At 46.6% G+C, this 19,026-nt stretch overlaps 1 protein-coding gene across 1 annotated transcript in view; it reads left to right on the top strand.

Annotated features, from left to right (window-relative positions):
* Window positions 1-6,019, top strand: part of UPF2 (UPF2 regulator of nonsense mediated mRNA decay) — an 89,471-nt gene extending 83,452 nt beyond the window's left edge. The window contains exon 22 of the mRNA XM_057731963.1: window positions 4,754-6,019. Coding sequence (XP_057587946.1) covers window positions 4,754-4,763 — 10 coding nt within the window. The 3' untranslated portion in view covers window positions 4,764-6,019. The remainder of the gene's footprint in view (window positions 1-4,753) is intronic.
* The last annotated feature ends 13,007 nt before the right edge of the window (window positions 6,020-19,026 follow it).

Genomic DNA, 19,026 nt, shown 5'->3' with positions numbered 1-19,026 from the left:
TGAAAGTTTTGCTGGGATCTGATCTAAAGACCCATACTCATCAACTTCATTTTCTGCCTTGTGTTTGGGTTATTATCAAAAGTAACATAGGCTTTGTGTTCTTACTGGTCTTCCTTAAGGTATTAGTATTTAGACTGAGGCTCTGCAGCAGCCCTCAGATGTCACCTGGTTGCTGGAGACAGGCGAGCAGGTGTAGAAAAGAGGTGCTAGGGTAGCAGAAATGGTCCACTGCAGAGAGTTAGTAGCGTTGGAGAAAATGCACATATTCCAGTGTCTTTACTCACAAAATGTATTGTGTTACTGATAACATATTTCTTTGAACTATATGCTCCGACAACTCTAATCAAATTGAGTTTAGGAAATTGGTTTGTCACTGACAGTTTAGGAATCTGTTTTTTAACATCCACTGAGTGTAATTTTTTTTTTTTAGAAATCCAGGTTACAACTGATGTACAAACCTATCTAATTAGGCATAAGATATTAGGTTATTTTAAATTACTTGACCTCATTAAAGTCCTTTAGTAATACCTTTTATTGTGCTGAGGTGTGGAAGCCAGCTGGGTTAAGAAAGAGGCCATGGAAATTTTTTTTTTTTAAATTAATTTATTATTTTTTGGGGGGGTACACCAAGTGGCCATGGAAATTTTAGTTTCCTCCTTTTACATTTTCTTAGAGTAGCTTTAAATATGTACCATTGTGTTCTTGGTAATGTCTGCTCCCTCTTGCTTGACGTTTTTCATCTTCACCTGCCGTATTGCAGCCTAACATCTCTGAACAGCATTGTTTCTGTTACTCCTTAATCCTTTGTTCAGATATTGTAACTGTAGCATCTTTTCCTAATTTTTCAATGTTTGGGTGACTTTACAGAATCAATAAATATGACATTTGATACATATACTATTGGCAGTAGGATATGCTCCCTTCAGCTTACATTTCATCCAGCACTTTCCATGGGTTCAGTCTTGCACTATGGAAAATTCAAAAGTAGAAGACAGAGTCTTTACTCTCAAGCTTTTAGTCCAGTGTGTAAACCAGGTACAGGTACTTGAAAGAGTTAATTCTGCCCTAGTCATGTATTTATTTAAAAAATCATTGATCGAAAGTCTAAGTACCAAACATTTCTTAGGGAATATGGAATAAAAATATGGAAAAACAGGTGTGTCAGCTTACACGTGCTGCTGTAGATGTGTATATGAACACAGAGGTGTGCCTTTCTTGCTTTGCTCCCAGTTGTTTTTGAAAGTTCTTTGTTACCTTTCTGTTTTCCTTCCCTCCCTCCAGCCCCTCATGAGGCAGACTTGGAATTGGCTACATTGGCTCTCTCTCTCTCTCTCTCTCTCTCTCTCTCTCTCTCTCTTTCTCATCTTGCACTCACTGTGCTTCTGCCTCCCTGCCCCTTCTGACAACCGCCGTGGCCTTGACCTTGGCCTGGGCCACCACAGCCATCTGAGAGGCTGTCTCGGAGCAATTTGCAGGTGGGCCCTCCTCTTTTGGCACCCTCTCTTCCCTTGACGTCTGTGACTCTGCTGTCCTTTCTGCCCTTTTTCTTCCCTCCCTGCCTCCTCCACTCCTATTTCCTGACTCCAGTGCAGCCTTGCTTCCTCCTGGAGACTCCCCTGTCCCTCTGGCTGGTCCTCGGCCCTTTTCTCTTATGCTGAGTGCTCTCCGCAGGAGGTGTTCCCTCCCGTGGCTCCTTTACCAGCTGTATCTCCAGCCCAAGCCTCCATACTTTGTTTTCTGACTGTGCACCTGCTGTCTTCTGACCAACCACCTAGACGTCTCCCGGGAACATCAGCCTCAGCATGTCCCCACCCCAGCCTCTCCCCTCTCTGTTCTCTAGACCAGTGAACGGAAGCTGTTGTCCAAACTAGAAAAGGAGGTTTTATTTTTGACTCTTCCCTCTCCATCAGTCTCTTGGTGCAGTTAATTAACAAATACTCTGATTCTACTGGTAAGTGGCTCTGTCTCACTGGCCCTGTTTACTCCACCTCTGCCCGGAGATCCTGGATCACGCGACCGTCACCTCTTATCTGGGTTTCTGCCCGCAGCCTCCTGATCTGCTTCTCAGTCTCCAGTTTCAGCCCCTTCCAATGCATCCTCTCTGCTCTCTGTACAGTGTTCTTTCTCCAGTGCAAACCTGCTGTCTGACGTGTGAGTGAACTTGTGTGCTTAAACCCTTCGGTAGCTCCTCGTGGCTTGTGGGATAAAGTCCCAGCTCCTCACTTGGCTAACACGACCCTGCGTGATGGGAATGCGCTCCCCTTAATGCCTTTATCTCTTGCTGTTCTTGCCTTCTTGCTAAAAGGCCCTTCTCTGGCCTTTTAGCTCTTCTAGTTGGGCTCTTTTTTTGCCCCCCTCTGTTTGGAACCCTCTCGGGCTCTTTCCCAGATAACTCCTGCTCCTCTGTCAGGTCTCCCCTGGACACTCGGAGTCTGCCCTTGCTGCCCTGGCTCACTGTGTTTCCCCAGACCTTGTTGTGCGTTGTCACCTGCTAGCCTGGCTCCATTCCCAGGTGACTGAAGACCCAGGGCAGACACGCAGCCTTGTCTTGCTTTCCATTTGATCTCCCCCACAGCTCTTGGTGCCTGGCACATAGTAGATGCCCAATAAATATTTGCTGCATGGACAGAAGGACTTCAAAAAAAATCTACATTTAGTCATTTAATAAACTTTCTTCCTATGTTATGCTCCCTAGCACTTTCATTTCCTTTTGTTTTCCTGATTTTGTGAGACTCCCAACTCTTGAGCTACTTACTTTACCTATGTTAAATCTCTTCCTAAAATAATGACTTGAGGGAAAAAAATCCTAACTTGTCCAACACTCTTGGAGATGGCCCTCTGTAAAGTCTTATGGTTTTATGGTCTTCTCAAAGCCAGTGCTCTTAAAATTCAGGTTCAGATGAACATTGTAGAGGATCAGGCAAATGTGTAAAAGTGAGTTTTTAAACCTTTCAAGTACCAAATGTCCTTTGCTGTTTTTTAAACTAAAGTGAAGAAATGTGGTCATGTGGTAGAACATTAGCTAATGGGGTGGTGTCTTTTGGTGGTTTGGCTCCTCTTTATTTTCTTTTATTTTTAACACTGAGCCAGACTCAGTAGGAAGCTGTGCATCTAGAGCTGTGGTCCTTGGGTGTCTGTGTGCTGAAGTTCTGTAGAAGCAGGCAGAGGGAGCTTCTGTGAGTGAGGTCTGTGAAACTCACAGAATCTCTGGCTTTTAACTTGGCTAGTACTTTCTTAAAAAAGTTATTAAATTGTTGACATTATATGGCAGACAGAGGGAAATTTACCTGGAAACTGGTTATTAAAGCAGTTTTAAGTTTTTATTACCTGTAGATTTTGATAAGGTTCCCAGACATTAATTATAATGATTTTTATATTTTCTAGTCAGGATTGAAAATAGGGCTGTAAGTTAAAATTTCAGTCCTTCTCCCTGGGCGGTAATGCTCTAACAAAGTATAGGCATTTGCTTATAATGAGTGAAAATGGCAGTAGTGCTCTAAGTAACACAATTACCCAGGTATTCTGTAGTGCAGGATGGGGTTGCTTTCCACTCTGCTAATGTTGAAAAAACTGTGAAACTCAGCATCTTTGGCAAGTGTTAGTACTAATATAGTTTATATGCTACAAATTCGTGTGGATTATAGCAGTGTTCCTCAAACTTTAAAATACATATTTTAACCATCCTGACTCTTACTTAACTGCTGGTTTTGATTAGTTTCTGACAAGCTCCTGGGTGACGTCAAAGCTGCTGAAGTGTGGACCACACTCTGAATAGCGAGGGATTATAAGTGTCTTACTTATCAAAGACTGAACGCTTTTCCTGTCATTCATTGCATTTATCTAAAGTATTCTGCTTTAGACCATTGCTTTGTCTAGACATCAGGGGAGAGACTGTTTCTTTCTCTCGGGGAATACTTGTGTTACTGACCTTTCCCCATTCTGTCCAGTTGATGTATCCAGCTGAAGATAGACTTTCCCATATTTGCATTTTATTCTTTCAAAAGTTTCTGGCTAATGCAACTTGCCTTGTAAGAGACAACCTGTACTAGTTTCCTAGACCTGCCAAAAGAAAGCATGATAAACTGTGTGACTTTAACAACAGAACTGTTTGTGTCACACTCCTGGAGGCTGAAATCCAAGGTCAAGGCAGGGTTGGCTCCTTCTGAGGCTGAGAGGAGAATCTGCTCCAGGCTGCCTCCTGGCTTCTGGTGCTTTGCCAGCAATCTTTGGCAGCCCCTGGCTCCCACACACCATCTGACCCCTCCTTCTTCTTCACATGGCGTTCTCCCCACGTGTGTGTCTGTGTCCAAGTGTCCTCCTGTTATGAGGACACAGTCCTACTGGGTCAGGGGCCCATCCTACTCCAGTCTGGCCTCATCTTAACCAATTACATCTGCAGTGACCCTATCTCAAAATAAGGTCACATTCTGAGGTATTGGGGTGAGACTTCAACATATGAATTTGGGGTACACAGTTCAACCATGAGGCAAACCATGAATTTTCACCATCTTAGAAAGTAGTTACAGGAGAGCAACTGGGACTACCCCTTCCAATCACTGTCAGAATTGCTCTTTTTAGTGCCCTCTGCCGTCCGTTGTGTCTTAGTCCAGTAGGAGTTTGTGTGCTCTTTAAAAAGCACTGACTTGTCTGCAGACGTCAGTGAACAGTGGCTGGTGGTGTTTAGGGGGCCTTTTCTTGCCAGAGGGTCGTCCTCAGTCCTGGGTCTTTAACGTTGCCCTGTTTGTGCCTCTAGGAGACGTTGACGCAGCAGCACGTGTCATTTCATTAGGTCCTGTATCTGATGTTGTGGATAGTGGAGTCCTCCAGCAATTGAATGAGAGCAGTGAACACATCTCAGCATGTCGGTCTAGAGAGTGCGAATCTAAACCTGGGACAGGCTGGGGCCATGAGGCGGAAACAGCAGCCTCTGCCAACACCGGAACAAGCCGACGCTTCCAGATAAGGCGGAAAAGGCCTTTTGTGATGGAAATCACGTGAGGGTTCATCTTCTCTTGAGAATGGCAGTCAAGAAATGAGATGGTTGACTTGACTCGTGAGCAGTTACACCAAGAAGAGCATCAGTGAGATGATTGAGCCGGAGAAGAAACGGTTGTAATGGTAATGGTATGGGGGAAATGAACTTGAGTTTAAACTTGATTTGAGTTACAGTGTCTCTGAATTGAACATCCCATGTTGGAAGAAGATACATTTGGGGGCTCCAGGACTACAGTAGAAAAGTATAGAGCAAGCAGTAAAACCTCCTAGTGAAAACTTACATGCAGGACAACAAAATGATGAAAGATATCCAAATACCAGCTAATCCACCAGGAAGGCTTTTGTTTAGGAATTTATTTCAAGAGGGACAAGGGATGAGGGAGAAAAATCAGTTTTATCCATCGGAGTCAGTAATAAAACGTTGCCTCTTAGGGTAAAAGGAGAATGTGAAGACTGTTAGTATACAAAGCATGAACCCAGATGGCTTAGGGGAGTCTGACACCAGCCTAAGAACAGGGATAGTTGAGCCCATTGTAAGTATCATTGAAAACAGCGTGCCAGGCAGACGTCACAGAAGATGGACGAAGGACAGTGAGAAGGGGATCCGGAGATTTTGTTGACCTTCATGGGTTTACAGCCTCTGTCTCTAAACAAAGTATGGAAACAGTAGAGCTTTTATTTTGCTTTTGTTTTTGTTTTGTTTTCTTCTGTTTCCCACCCACTAAATAGAAATGAGGGTTCTTAGTCTGTTTCTGGCAATCTGTTAATTTATTAGGGTAGTTGTCTTTCGTTTGCTTTCCAGTAGGTGTAGTAAATTTAGTTAAAGAGCACATCTGTATGCTACAACTTGATTACATCTTTTTTCCAGCTATTTTGCATTTTTTTCTTTTACCATGTTTCAGTTTCTGCATGTAGAATTAAAATAAGAAACAAAACTTGTAAAATTGTAACATTTCACATGGAAATGCTGCCCGATCTTCACCAGCTTCAGAAATCTGACCTTTGCCGATGCTGCAATAAAGTGTTGTGATTTAGGTTTGGTGTGGTTGTGTTTTATTTGGTTTGGGTTTTGGAAACCTATTAAATCGGTCATCTTCATTCTTCATCATAAAAGTAGTTTCAGAGACGATTTCTTCAGCATTTCGCTAGTATTGTTGCTCTCACTTTAGCGTCTGTTATTTGCATTGTTTTCCGGGGTGCCTGAGTTGGCTCACCTTTGGGGTCAGTATGAAAGATAGCCAGTGGAGTCCAATAGAATAAACATTTTTAGAATAGGCTTGAAGGTGGTTGGGATGGAAAATTCTGGTACAGCATGGTCTAGCCTGGGGCAGTGGTTATGATCTTACTCGAGTGTGTGCGGCAGGACTGATAAACGCCTCTGTAAGGCAGGCAACTCAAGGGAATCGGGAGAACCATTGTTTTCAGTTTCATTCTAGATGTTCATTCCAGGGCTGACTTAGACAATCAAGAAGGCTTGACTGTAATTACTCTTGCTAAAATTTCTAAAATTCAGCTGAGAGTCATTTGAATTTGAAAAGAAAAAAACTGAATAAAAAAAAAAGTTTCAAAACTCGACTTAATTCTCTTAACCCTATTTTCCACCCCCATCACCATCTTCCCCGCTGACCTGTGTACTATTACTTGCTATTCTGTGTTGGGGAGGATGGTTTACAAGTTTTGTCATATGTATATTGTTAGAGGAAACAAGGGATAATGCTGTTGTTTATCATGCACAAGGCAGAGAATATCTGAAAATCTTCTGTGATAATTCACCTTTGTTCACTTTTCATCTTTCATCCAGAAGAAACAAGGTCACTAGCAGGTGTAACCGTAAAGAAAGTAGACCAAATAAGATGGTGTGCAGCACTGTGCTTTATTCAGGTAGATTTCAGTAGCAGAGAGAGGTTACTGGTGACCAAAAGATTAGTTCTGTTTTAACCACCAAGGAGCTTGCTTATATTAAAAAAAAAAAAACAAAGGGGAAAGCCTTCTGAATTTTGGAGAAGACTGATGCTCATACTTGGTCTGTCTTTTAGCCTCTTCCCCCCACCCCCCCCACTTCTGCCCACTTGTGATCCACCAAAGGTAAGCAAAGATGTTAAGAAACCTGACTTTTGCTGTCAGACTTCTCCCTTTGGTCCTTTGATGCCTTTTGGGGAACTAGAAAGCTGAGAAGGCCTCTAGGCAGCCTAAGGCTCTCTCTGCCAGTGAGTCCCTGCCCTTGCCTACGAGAGCCGCCTTGGCCCTGTGTGCTCATACTCCATATAGTACCTGACCTGTGTGAGACCCTGGGGCTGGACAGACAGCACGCAGCAGTGGGAAGAGCCCAACAAGGAGCCAGACTAGAAAAGGCAAAACCACATAAGCAGGGCACGGAAACAAAAGGGGAAAGAGTGTGGCACAGGACCCCACGAGACCCCGTGGAGTAGTGATCCTGGAACATGTAGAGTGTTAGACCTGGAAGAAACACTCAGTTTGCAGATGGGGAGTCATCATGAGCAGTGCAGTCACTTAACATTCAGTGTAGTCAGATCCGTTGGTGGTGGTATCAGGATTTTTGTGATTAGTAGAAATAACTTTGTTGTGGAAAGGAAATAGGCCCAGAGTGGTCAGGCCAACAGCAAAGAGAGGTAGACGTCAGATTTCCAAGTAACTCCAACTGTATCATATAATGTCTTTGTAACACTCATAATGGAAGACCTGAGAATTTTTTTAAGACAGAATATCTTCTTATGAAAGGCAGAGATGAAATGTATCTCAGATTCCTTTCTAAAACGGTTTTAAAATTTATTGTGCTTGGGTGGGGGGGTAAACATCCAGCTTTTTAGAAGCCTCTTTCCATTTAGTTGCAAAATAAAGAGACCCGATTTGAATTGACTTAAACCCACAGGAAATTATTGTAAGCATCCTAAAGTTTGAAGCCAACATGAGAATATTGTCAGGCTTTAGAGATACCTAAATGCAATCAGGACCCTCCGGTGTGTGCGCTTTCTGCTCCTCGTCTGCTCAGGTGTGCCCTAATGGAATACCACAGACCAGCAGCTTGAGCTGCGGACACTCTTCCTCACAGTTCAGTTTCTGGTGAGGCTTCTCTCCTTGGCTGGTAGCCAGCACCCTCACGTAGCCTTTATTTTGCCTCCCTGGTGTCTCTTCCTAGTGTGAGGACACCAGTCCTATTGGGTTAAGGCCCCACCCTTTTGACCCCATTTAACCTTAGTTGCCTCCTTAGAGGCTCCATCTTCAAATACAGTCATACTGTGGGTTAGGGCTTCAACCCTAACCAAAATGTTGAATTTTGAATTTTTTCGGGTTGAGGGGCGCACAGTTCAGCCCATGGCACTCATTGTAAACTGGGCTGCCAACAGCTTCTGAGTTTTAAATCCTGCAGCTACAGAAACAACTTGATGGACAGTGCAGCCAAGTCTGCATACCCACAGATCTGCTGGTCCATCTTTGGACCTGTGATCTGTGGTCAAGGGGGCAGGTTCTGTGAGGCCATGGCCGCTCAAGCAGGAGCCTTAAGAATGACCTGGAGGAGGCCACTTCCTACACTCAGTTATCCATAATTGGGGTTCTCTCACATTTTAAACATGAGGTTTTCCACATAGCTATATGTTTATTTCTCTTTTTTTAAATTAATTTATTATTGGCTGCATTGAGTCTTCGTTGCTGTGTGCGGGCTTTCTCTAGTTACAGAGACCAGGGGCTGCTCTTTGTTGCAGTGCACAGGCCCCTCATTGCAGTGGATTCTCTTATTGCGGAACACGGGCTCTAGGCGCACATGCTTCAGTGGTTGCAGCACACAGGCTCAATAGTTGTGGCTCACGGGCTCTAGAGTGCAGGCTCAATAGTTGTGGTGCATGGGCTTAGTTGCTCTGCGGCATGTGGGATCTTCCTAGGGCAGGGCTTGAACCTGTGTCCCCTGCATTGGCAGACAGATTCTTAACCACTGCACCACCTAGAAAGTCCCTATATGTTTATTTCTAAAGTTTGATTTTTAGAGGACTCCAAATGTCTTATCTATACAAACTCTCATTAAAACATCTCTTTCTCCCTGTGGCTGGCACCAGGGTGTAGCTGTTCCAGCTCTGTCTAGTGCTCTTCCCTAGATGTGTTTTGAATGAAAACAAAATGGAGGTGGAATCAATTTAAAAATACTTAGCATGCTATAAGTAAAATCACGTTTTTGACGTTCTTCTTTAAATGGGATTTTTTTTTTTAAACCTTTGGACAAAGTGCAAAGGACAGCCAGCCATCGTCTTCTGTTATCTCAATAGAAATGCTACTTTCTGGAGGAGTAACTTTGAAAATTGTTGGATTATTATTCAAATGTTTGTTTCCTTGGAAGCGGTTCTAGTTTTATAGTTAGTGGGGAAAGTATTTCAGATTCTGCTGAGTGTGTGCATGTGTGTGTACAAGTGCTCATGTTTTTACCCTCTCTTTGGTTTCCTATGTGATCCTGTATAGTCAGTCTGATTGGATTCATGGATTTAAACACTTAGATGAATACTTGGTGACCATGGAAAGAGAAGGATTGCTTGACCCCATTCTGCACCAGGAACTGGGGATACAGCAGTGGGGGAAAAATCCCTGCCCCCATGGGACTGACGTTATAGTAGAGGGGACAGGAGAAATGTGAAAAATTCCATGAAATTAAGTGGTGGTATGTGTGAAGTGCTTAGCGCATTGCGTGGCACACAGGAAGGGTCTGTTTGTTGATGGCTAATGTTATATGACACGTTTGTATATGCCATTTCCTCTGCCAGAAATGTCCTCTCCTTACTGCCTGGCTTGTGCTACTGGCCTTTCAAGATGTAGTTCACGCTTCCCCTCCTCTAGGAAACCTTGCTGTCCCTTCATCCCTGATTTAGATGCTTGCCTTGAGCTTCATCAAAAGGACCTCTGCCTGCCCACCCGCCCCTGGGGGTTGAGGTTAATGGGAGCGACTGTTCTGCAAGAGGCACATAGAGCCCCTTGATAGGAGCACCATGCTGGGACTGGCAGACCCTGTGAAGTGCTCAACACACGCTTCCCCCGGACTGCGGGAATTCTGGGGGGGGTCTGCTCCACCCAGTAAGCGCGCGTGGCCACATTCCCAACCACCTGCCCTGCCACGTCTGCATCAGGACTTCCATGCTTGACCCAAATGCTGCTGGACCTCAGGCTTGCTGACAGGCTCTCTTGTCTGCTTGACCAGGTGAGCTCAGGACTTTGGAGGGTGGACACAGTTTCCGCTAATCTGCCATTTCCTAGGTCACCCTGACTCTGGATGGTGGCCTGGCATCTTTGGGGTCAGCACTGGCAAGGCATTTCTCTTCTCGACGGATGGGCAGAGAGCATCGATCTAGTTCCATGCACTGTTTGCTTTGTAATCTAAGAGGTGAGCACGTGGGCTTCATATGTCCCCCCGAGAGCTGTGTGCACCTGTACACACTCGCCACTAGGGAGCCCTCAGGCCTGGAACATTTTCTCACTAGAGGCCCAGGGGCCGGAAACACCTCCTGTACCCGGAGAGGCAGTGGAGGTGCCAGGCTGACTCCCTCACTCACTCATTAGATGTTCATTGAGCACCAACTCTGACACTTCCTACTTGTCTGAGCTTGGGTGGTCAACCTCGAAACCTCAGTTTTCTCATCTGTAAAATGGGGATAACTTACTAGGGTTGTATGAGGAATTAACGAGATAGTGCACATGACGGTCTTTACATAGTGGCTGTAATAAAGGTTGTCTAGGAGTGGTATAATATTACCTCCACAGCACCTATGTGCCACATATGGTGCTGGGTACAAAGTTGGCCAAGCAGGCTTGGCCCTCAAAGAGCTCGTAAACCCTTCAAGTGTGCAGAGACCGGGGGGCTGAAATCACACATAACTTCCAACAAGCTCTACTTTATTACCCACAGAAGAATGTGGCTGAACAGCCGTGGGAATGCCACCTTTCAGGTGAACCAGGCCTGGACCACATCCTGTTTCCTTGCTAAGGAGAGAAATTATGTTCCCATCTCTCCAGACATCAGTGGCCACTTAAATTGAGGCATAAACCTTTTATTTTCTCAATTTTTTTTTCCTGTATGTCTATTCCCTCCCTAATAACGGAGGGTTGGTGGCTGACTTGAATATTAAGAAAAAATACATGGGATCCTAGTTCATCTGACTCCAAAAGTAGCACGGCAGCTTTGAAGTCCTCCAGCATCCTGGACAAGCATGGGCTATTGGCTCAAACCACCCCAGGATAGATCATGGATGGGGGTCAGATCCACAAAATTCCAGGATGCTCTTCGGAAGAGACAGGAGTTCTTGAAACCCCACAGGCAGTGACTTCCTTTTGGCAAAAAGAATGGGTCCGGCAAATGCTCTAGAGTCCTCTTGAGACTGGGGTGGGGTTTTTGCCAGGCTTCCTTGAGGGGGCATTGGCAAAGGAGAAGCAGCGGACGGAGCAGAAGAGGCAGTGGATTTGAAAAGAGAAAGCAGAGTTGTCTTCAGCTTAATCAGATTGGTCACCCGCTTGTGTAGCACAGGGGCACATAGGGCTGGTTTACTGCATTTGTGTGTGCATGGGGGCCGTTGACTAAACCCCAAGCTCAGGAGGAATTGTAAGGAATGGCCCAAATCCCCCAGTAATTTATAATCTCGTTCCAAGCCACACACGGAATGCGCAGCCTCCCACGTCGGCCCGGGGCCATCACGGCACTGCCTCTTCCTTGATTCTGATGAGGCCGGGGCGCTGGCTGGGGGCTACCCGGAGCCGCCTGGGATTCTGCTCTTGCCGCTTCTTGGGTAAGTTTCTTAACCGAAGCCTTGTTGACGTCGTTTGTGCAATGAGACTCAAACGATAACTTTTCCAGGGTGGTCGTGAACAGGCTGCATTCACCCAACACCTACCAAGTGCTAGGCTGACGTCCTGGTGACACACCAGGCAGCTTCCCTTCTTGGAGGGAGAGACACATAGGAACAAAAAATTAAGAAAAATATCCAAATGAGAGAAGCTGAGATGGACTGTGATGCCAAAGGCCCTGTTCTAGGATGGATTTAGCTGCAGGTGCAGGAGGGGGCTTGCCTAGATCCACGTGCCGGGACTGATGCAGCAGGAGCACGAAGGCCTGGCATCCTCAGCCTGTCAGGACAACTCAGGGCCAGTCCAGCTGCCGTTGAACCCGCATCACAGCCACCTTGCCCCTCTGCCTGTCTTGTCAGCCCCCCCACAGCTGTTGGTCCCAAGGGTGCTCCCTAATTGACATTGCGAGCTCTGACCTCCTTCCCAGGCTCTGCTTCCCTGAGACCAGACTGCAGCCCAAGTGCTGTGCAGGGCGAGATGCTGTGACTGGTGGCCCCTCAAGACTGACCTCCTGAGTGACAGGAATCAGGCCCTGGAAGATACACATTCCAGACAAGAGATCAGAGTGGGAGCAACGAGCATGGCCTGCTTGAGGAATGGAGGGAAAAACCAACGAAAGGGCCCGTATAGGAGAGGACCTGTAAGCCAGAGGGAGACAAGTGGATTTTCTTCTGAGTGTGATACGATTGATTTGGTCTGACTTTACAGGCTCATCTGGCTGCTGAGTGGAGGTCAGATTGTAGGGGCTAACGTAGAACTGGGGAGACCTGCGAGCAGGGTACGGCCAGGGCCTGGAAGAGAGATGATAGGGATGATGGTGGAAAGAAGGGGCCGGTCTCCCAAGTGGAGGGGCGAGGGCTGTATGATGGGTTGGTGTGGGAGGCTCCGGGTGGGTCCTGGCCTGTGAGGTGGATGGATGCCGCTTGGGGAGGGAGGAAACGGGTGCAGCCGGTCCCCATATGCTGTCCTTCACTGAGGGGAGCTGCCGGGAGGCCCCCACCGCCTCCCTTCGAGGGTTTGCATAGCCCGGATCCCCGCCTGAGGTTTTCATAGGCTGTGGGGAAAGTGACCACTGCCAAATGGACCTGGATTCTGGAGTTTCCTAGTCTGCAGGTGGGCAGGCAAAGGTCTCGGCCAGAGAGCTGAGGTCATGACATTGCTCTGGGCAAGGGGAGGGGGGCACCGAGGCCTCTCCTCCAGAAATGCTGTCCAGCTATGCTTTTGGAGCACAGGCCCTGGGCTGGGTGAGGAGCGAAGGGGCCCTCCCGCTGGCCCCACGCAGACTGGTGAGACGGGCTGACTGTAAATGGATCTCTCTCTGTTCTGCCTGACCTGGATTTTCCTTTCCTTTTAATTTGACTTTTGTTTGTTTGCTTTGCATTGTTTCTGAGAGACTCTGGAGACAGACCTGAGGCGGCCCGGGCCGGTGGCTGCACACCCGGATCAGGCCACGGCTGCCCGGCCACAGCCTTGGCCCTCCCAGAGGCCCGGGGCCTCCCTTCACAAATCCCCAGCTTCCTGCAGCCTCAGCACCAGGCAGACTGCACTCACCCAGGACCTCTCTTCCCCTCCTCTCCACCGCCCGCTGCAGTAGGAAGCTGGAGGTGCCATTGGCCCACACAGCCCCCTCGGGAGAAAGCCATCTGGTCACTCCCTTGGGAGCAGCAGAGGGTGGGACAGAAGATCTGTGTATTTAGGTCCCTGGAGCCAGCAACACGTGACTTTGGTGCCCCGCCCCTTCCCTGGTCCACTGGGTTTTCTGCACCGGCTCCTGGGACGCTCCGTTCCTGCTGATCTAACCTGCAAACAAGCATGGAGAGCCAGTGCATGAAAACCGGGCCACCCCAGTGTTGCTGGGGGAGGAAATCTAAAATAACTGCGAAATCTCTAATCCCATTTTACTTTTTAACAGCTTTTTATCTAGAAATAAATACAGACTCACCAGAGGTTGCAGAAATAGTCGTGTCCTGCAAAACCCTTGGTCCAGCTTCCCCTAGTGGTGACATTTTATATGATGATAGTACAGTATCAAAACCAGGAAACTGACATTGGTTCAATACTGGTAACTAGACTATATAGGTCTCATTCAGTTTCCGCGAGTTTTTACATATGCACGTGTGTGTGTGTGTGTTTCTACAGAATGGGATTCCATGTGTAGATTTGTGTAACTCCACTACCATCAAGAGACAGAAATGTTCCAGTACCACAAAGGAACTCCTCCTTGTGTGCCTACTCCTTGACCCCTGGTGTATTAGAGTTCTTTGGAGAAACAGAACAAAAAGGATAAACAGAGATATATATGGGGATATTTTATTATAGAAATAGGCTCATGTAATTATGGCGGCCAAGATGTCTCACAGTCTGCCATCTGCAAACTGGAGAAGCAAGAAAGTCAGCTCTACAGTTCATCCCTAGTCTGAGGGCCTGAGACCAGGGGTGCTGATGGTATAAGTCCAAGTTCAAGGGCCCAAGAATCGGGGGACCGATGGTGTGAGTCCACTCTGAGTCTGAAGACAAGAACCAGGAGCATCCATGTCGGGGGGGCAGGGGAAGATGGATGTCCCAGCTCGAGCAGAGAGAGCAGGTGTTCCTTCCTCCACCTTGTTCTCTTAACGCTCTCCGTGGGCTGGCGTATGCCCACCCACATGGGGGAGGGGGTCTGCTTTACTCAGTCCACTGATTCAAATGCTCATCTCTTCTGGAGACGCCCTCACAGACACACCCAGAAATGATGTCTCACCAACAACCTGCATCCCTTAGCCCAGTCAAGGTAACACATTAAAATTAGTCATACCTGGAAACAACTAACCTGGTTTCATCTGTATAGTTTTGTCATTTTGAGAACATTATGTAAATGAAATCGCACAGTGGGCATCGATGATGGATTTATGCTGCCTTGAGATGCTCCCAGGTCGATGCATATGGTTCCTTTTTATTGGTGACTGGTACCCTGTTGTATGGGTGTCCATGAGTTTAACCACTCACCCACTGAAGGACATTGGGGTTGTTCCCAGTTTGAGGCTATTCTGAATAAAGCTTCTATGAATATTTCTATGAATAGTACAAGTTTTTTTTTAATTTTGGTAAACTATCCATAAAATTTACCATTGTAACCATTTTTAACTGTGTAACTTAGTATGTGTACAGGTTTCTGTAGGGATATAAGTACAATTGCTGGGTCGTGTGGTAAGTGTATGTTCAGTTTCTTACGAAACAACTACCAGACCATTTTCTGGAGTGACTGCACCATTGTCCGTTCCCACCAGCACTGTAGGGGAGATGCAGTTGCTCCCTGTTGTTGTCAGCATTTGGTCTCATCACTGTTTTTATTTTTTATTTTTTATAAATTTATTTATTTGTTTTTGGCTGCGTTGGGTCTTCGTTGCTGTGCATGGGCTTTCTCTAGTTGTGGAGAGCAGGGGCTACTCTTCATTGCTGTGCACAGGCTTCTTATTGTGGTGGCTTTTCTTGTTGCAGAGCACGGACTCTAGGCACGTGGGCTTCAGTAGTTGTGGCTCGCGGGCTCTGGAGTGCAGGCTCAGTAGTTGTGGCGCACAGGCTTAGTTGCTCCGCGGCATGTGGGATCTTCCCGGGCCAGGGCTCAAACCCTTGTCCCCTGCATTGGCAGGCAGATTCGTAACCATTGTGCCACCAGGGAAGTCCCTCATCACTGTTTTTAAATTTTAGCTGCTATAATCAGTGTGTACTGGTATCTCCTTGTTATGATTTGCGTTTCACTAATGGCTGATGATGTTACACATCTTTTCGTGTGTTTATTTGCCATTCATATGTCCTCTTTGGTGAAATGTCTGTTCATGTCTTCTGCCTTTCTAATTTAATTAGAAGGAGGGCCTGAATTTGTGTATTTACTGCATTTATTATGTTTTTGAGTTTTGAGAATTCTTTAAATTCTTTTTGAGTCTTTAGATATAAGTCAGATATGTGGTTTTCAAATGGTTTGTCACAACTGTAGCATGCCTTTCATCCTTTTAACGGGGTCTTTTGCTCAGCAAAAGTTTCAAATTTTGATGAAGTCCAACTTATCTTTTTTTTCCCGTAAATGATTCTTTTGGTATCATGTCTGATAACTCTACTCTTTGCCCAGCCCTGCATCTCAAAGATTTTCTGCTGTCCTTTCCTAAAAGTTTAATAGTTGTACATTTTACATTTAGGTCCGTGATCCCTTTTGAGTTAATTTTGGTGTAAGGTGTGAGGTTTAGGAATTTTTTAGCCTGTGTATGATCAGTAGCTCCGGTGCCATTGGCTGGAGAGGCCGTCATTCTCCATTGGATAGGTTTTGTACCTTTGCCAAAAAGAAACCCACAGAACCTACCGTATGGGTCTGTTTCTGGGTTCTCTATTCTGTTCCACTGATCTCTGGGTCTGCCGCTTCACCACCACACTGTATCACTGCAGCTCTGTGGCGAGCCTTGGTAGCAGGCAGAGTGATTCCTCCCACTTTATTCTTTGTCAAGCTTGTTAGCTGATCTAGTTCTTTTGCCTTTGCATATAAATTTTAGAATAAGCTTGTCTCTGTCTGCAAAAATATCTCGCTGGAATTTCCATAGGAATTGCATTGTTATTTTTGAGCTACTGTGAATAGAATTGTTTGTTTTGTTTTTTATAAATTTATTTATTTATTTAATTGGCTGTGTTGGGTCTTCGTTGCTGCACACAGGCTTTTTCTAGTTGTGGGGAGCGGGAGCTACTCTTCATTGTGGTGCACGGGGCTCCTCATTGTAGTGGCTTCTCTTGTTGCAGAGCTTGGGCTCTAGGCATGCAGGCTTCAATAGTTTCAGCACATGGGCTCAATAGTTGAGGCTCACGGGCTCTAGAGCACAGGCTCGATAGTTGTGGCACACGGGCTTAGTTGCTCCGTGGCATGTGGAATCTTCCCAGAGCAGGGCTCGAACCCGTGTCCCCTATATTGGCAAGCAGATTCTTAACCACTGAGCCACCAGGGAAGTCCTAGAATTGCTTTTGTAATATCATTTTCAGATTGTTCATTGCTAATACATAGAAACACAGTCGATTTTTTTTACACTGCTTTGGTATCGTGTGATGTTGTTCAGTCCAAATAGTTCTAGCAGCTGTTTAGTGCATCCCTTGGATTTTCATCATACAGGGTCATGTCATCTGCAAATACAGTTTGACTTCTTGTTTTCCAGTCTGGATGTCTTTTCTTTTTCTTACCTGATTGTACTGGCTGGAATCTCCGATATAGTAACCAGTAGAAGTGGTGAGAGTGGACATCCTTGCCTTGCTCCTAATCTTAGGAGAAAGCATTCCGTTTTTAATCATGTAATATAATACAGAGAGTACCATATACTGACCAAGTACCAGGGCCCTGAGGAGGGGGCGGGGGAGGTGTTAGGTGAGGGCATCTGGAGCAGCTTCCCAAGGAGATGGGTTGGGAGGAAGATGAGCTCACCAAGGTCAGGAAGTCTGTGAGTTTGTTCTGACATTCCAGTGCGGGAACTGACAGCTGAAGAGGACCAGCTTAGCACTGCTGATGCTATTGCAGGCTTAGCTGTGCTTCCCTGAGAAGGTTGACCTCCTCTCCCTCCCCACCACGCCCGCCCATGAATGAGACAGCCAATCAACCCCTAAGGGTCCTGTGCCTCCACAGGCTGCATCTCACTCCCCATCACTCCAGAGGGGGCAGGGACAGGCAAACTGAGAGGCTCCCAAATGATCCAGGGAAGAAAGACAAAACCAAGCGTGTGAAACTCTTGCCCTGGATTGCCGGGGGCAGCTGCCACCAATGGGGATCCTGTGGACCTTCTTCCCACAGTAGGAACCTGACCTTCATTTGTTCCTCTACCTATTAATCCATTCACTTATTTAATGCATTTGTCTGATACCTGCTAGGTGCAAGGCATCTTTTGAGACATGGCATGGGATGAAATAGACTAACAAAGTCCTTATTCACCAGATTTGTAATTTACAACAGAGGGATGAGTCTCAAATGCTTATACTTCAGGAACAATGTGATCCCTGGGACGAGAGAAGCGTAAACCAGTGGTTGTTCTGAGAAAGGAAACAGCGTGTGTGTGTGTGTGTGTGTGTGTGTATGTGTGTAGGGGAGGTGTGGTTAGGGCAAGTGGGATGGGGGTTGTTGCCAGTAGGGGGACATAGGCAAGCTGAACCCTAAACGATGTACAGGATTTTGACAGATGCCTCGCAGGAGCTTTCGGGACACTGTAGAGCAGTGATTCTCAAACTCTCCTGTGGGCATGACTTGACTGAGGTCTTGTTAAAGTGCAGATTCTGACTCCATGGGTCTGTGAAAAGATTTGAGAGTTCTGACAAGCTCTCAGGTGAGCCTGATGTGCAGGTCAGAGGGTCACCCTGAGTCACAAGAGTGTAGAGAACATCTGATATGATTTGGCTGGAGAACAGTGGGAGAGGAGGAGGGTGAAACTGGAAAAGTAGGTGGGGGCCAGATTCCAGGCTGAGGAGTTTGAACTGTATTTGGCAGGCAATGCACAACCTCTGAAGGTATTTGGGTCACGAAATGAGCCAAGCCGGACGTTAGGAAGATTAGCCCGGAAATTACTCAGTGGAGAGACAGAGCAGGCACAACTAGAGGGACAGTGATTTGTCATCCATCCATGTATCCACCCACCCAGCTACCTCTCTCCACCCACCCACCCATCCCTCTACCCACCCATCTGTGCATCTACCCAACATCTGTCTGCCATCCACTAACGTTTGTTAGATACATTATGCTCCAGACCCTGGGGAAGGATGAAGAAGACCCCGTCCTGCCCTCCCTCAGGGATCCCAGAGCCCAGTGGGATTGATGAACCTGTGTTATGTGTGCAGGTTCTATGGGAGCACAGAAGAAGGGGGTGGGAAAGGGGCTTCCTGAAGGAGGGGACCCTTGAGAGCTTTTGAACAGCAGTGGGAGTTACTTGGATAAAAGGAGTCCAGTTAGACCCTCCCGGTTAGCAGGAGCCTCTCAAGCAAAGCTGGGGACTGGCAGCATGTGGTGCGTGTGGGTAATGGCTGGGAGCCTGGGCTCACCCAGCAGGGGCTCCAGAGATGCAGTGGGGTCCCTTGTCACCAACCACAGGGACTAGCTCTGGTTATGACAGTGTACTTGTGGCTCTCAGAACTGAGCAGAAGGTTGGAGAACCAGCTTAGGCAGGTACCCAAAGTCAGGCTGTGTCTCCCCACCTCTCTGAGGATTGT

This window comes from Hippopotamus amphibius, chromosome 4, assembly GCF_030028045.1.
Source record: "Hippopotamus amphibius kiboko isolate mHipAmp2 chromosome 4, mHipAmp2.hap2, whole genome shotgun sequence".
Classification (NCBI taxonomy): Eukaryota; Metazoa; Chordata; class Mammalia; order Artiodactyla; family Hippopotamidae; genus Hippopotamus; species Hippopotamus amphibius.
Note: the sequence above shows the minus strand (reverse complement) of the source record. Positions and strands in the feature narration are given on the sequence as shown.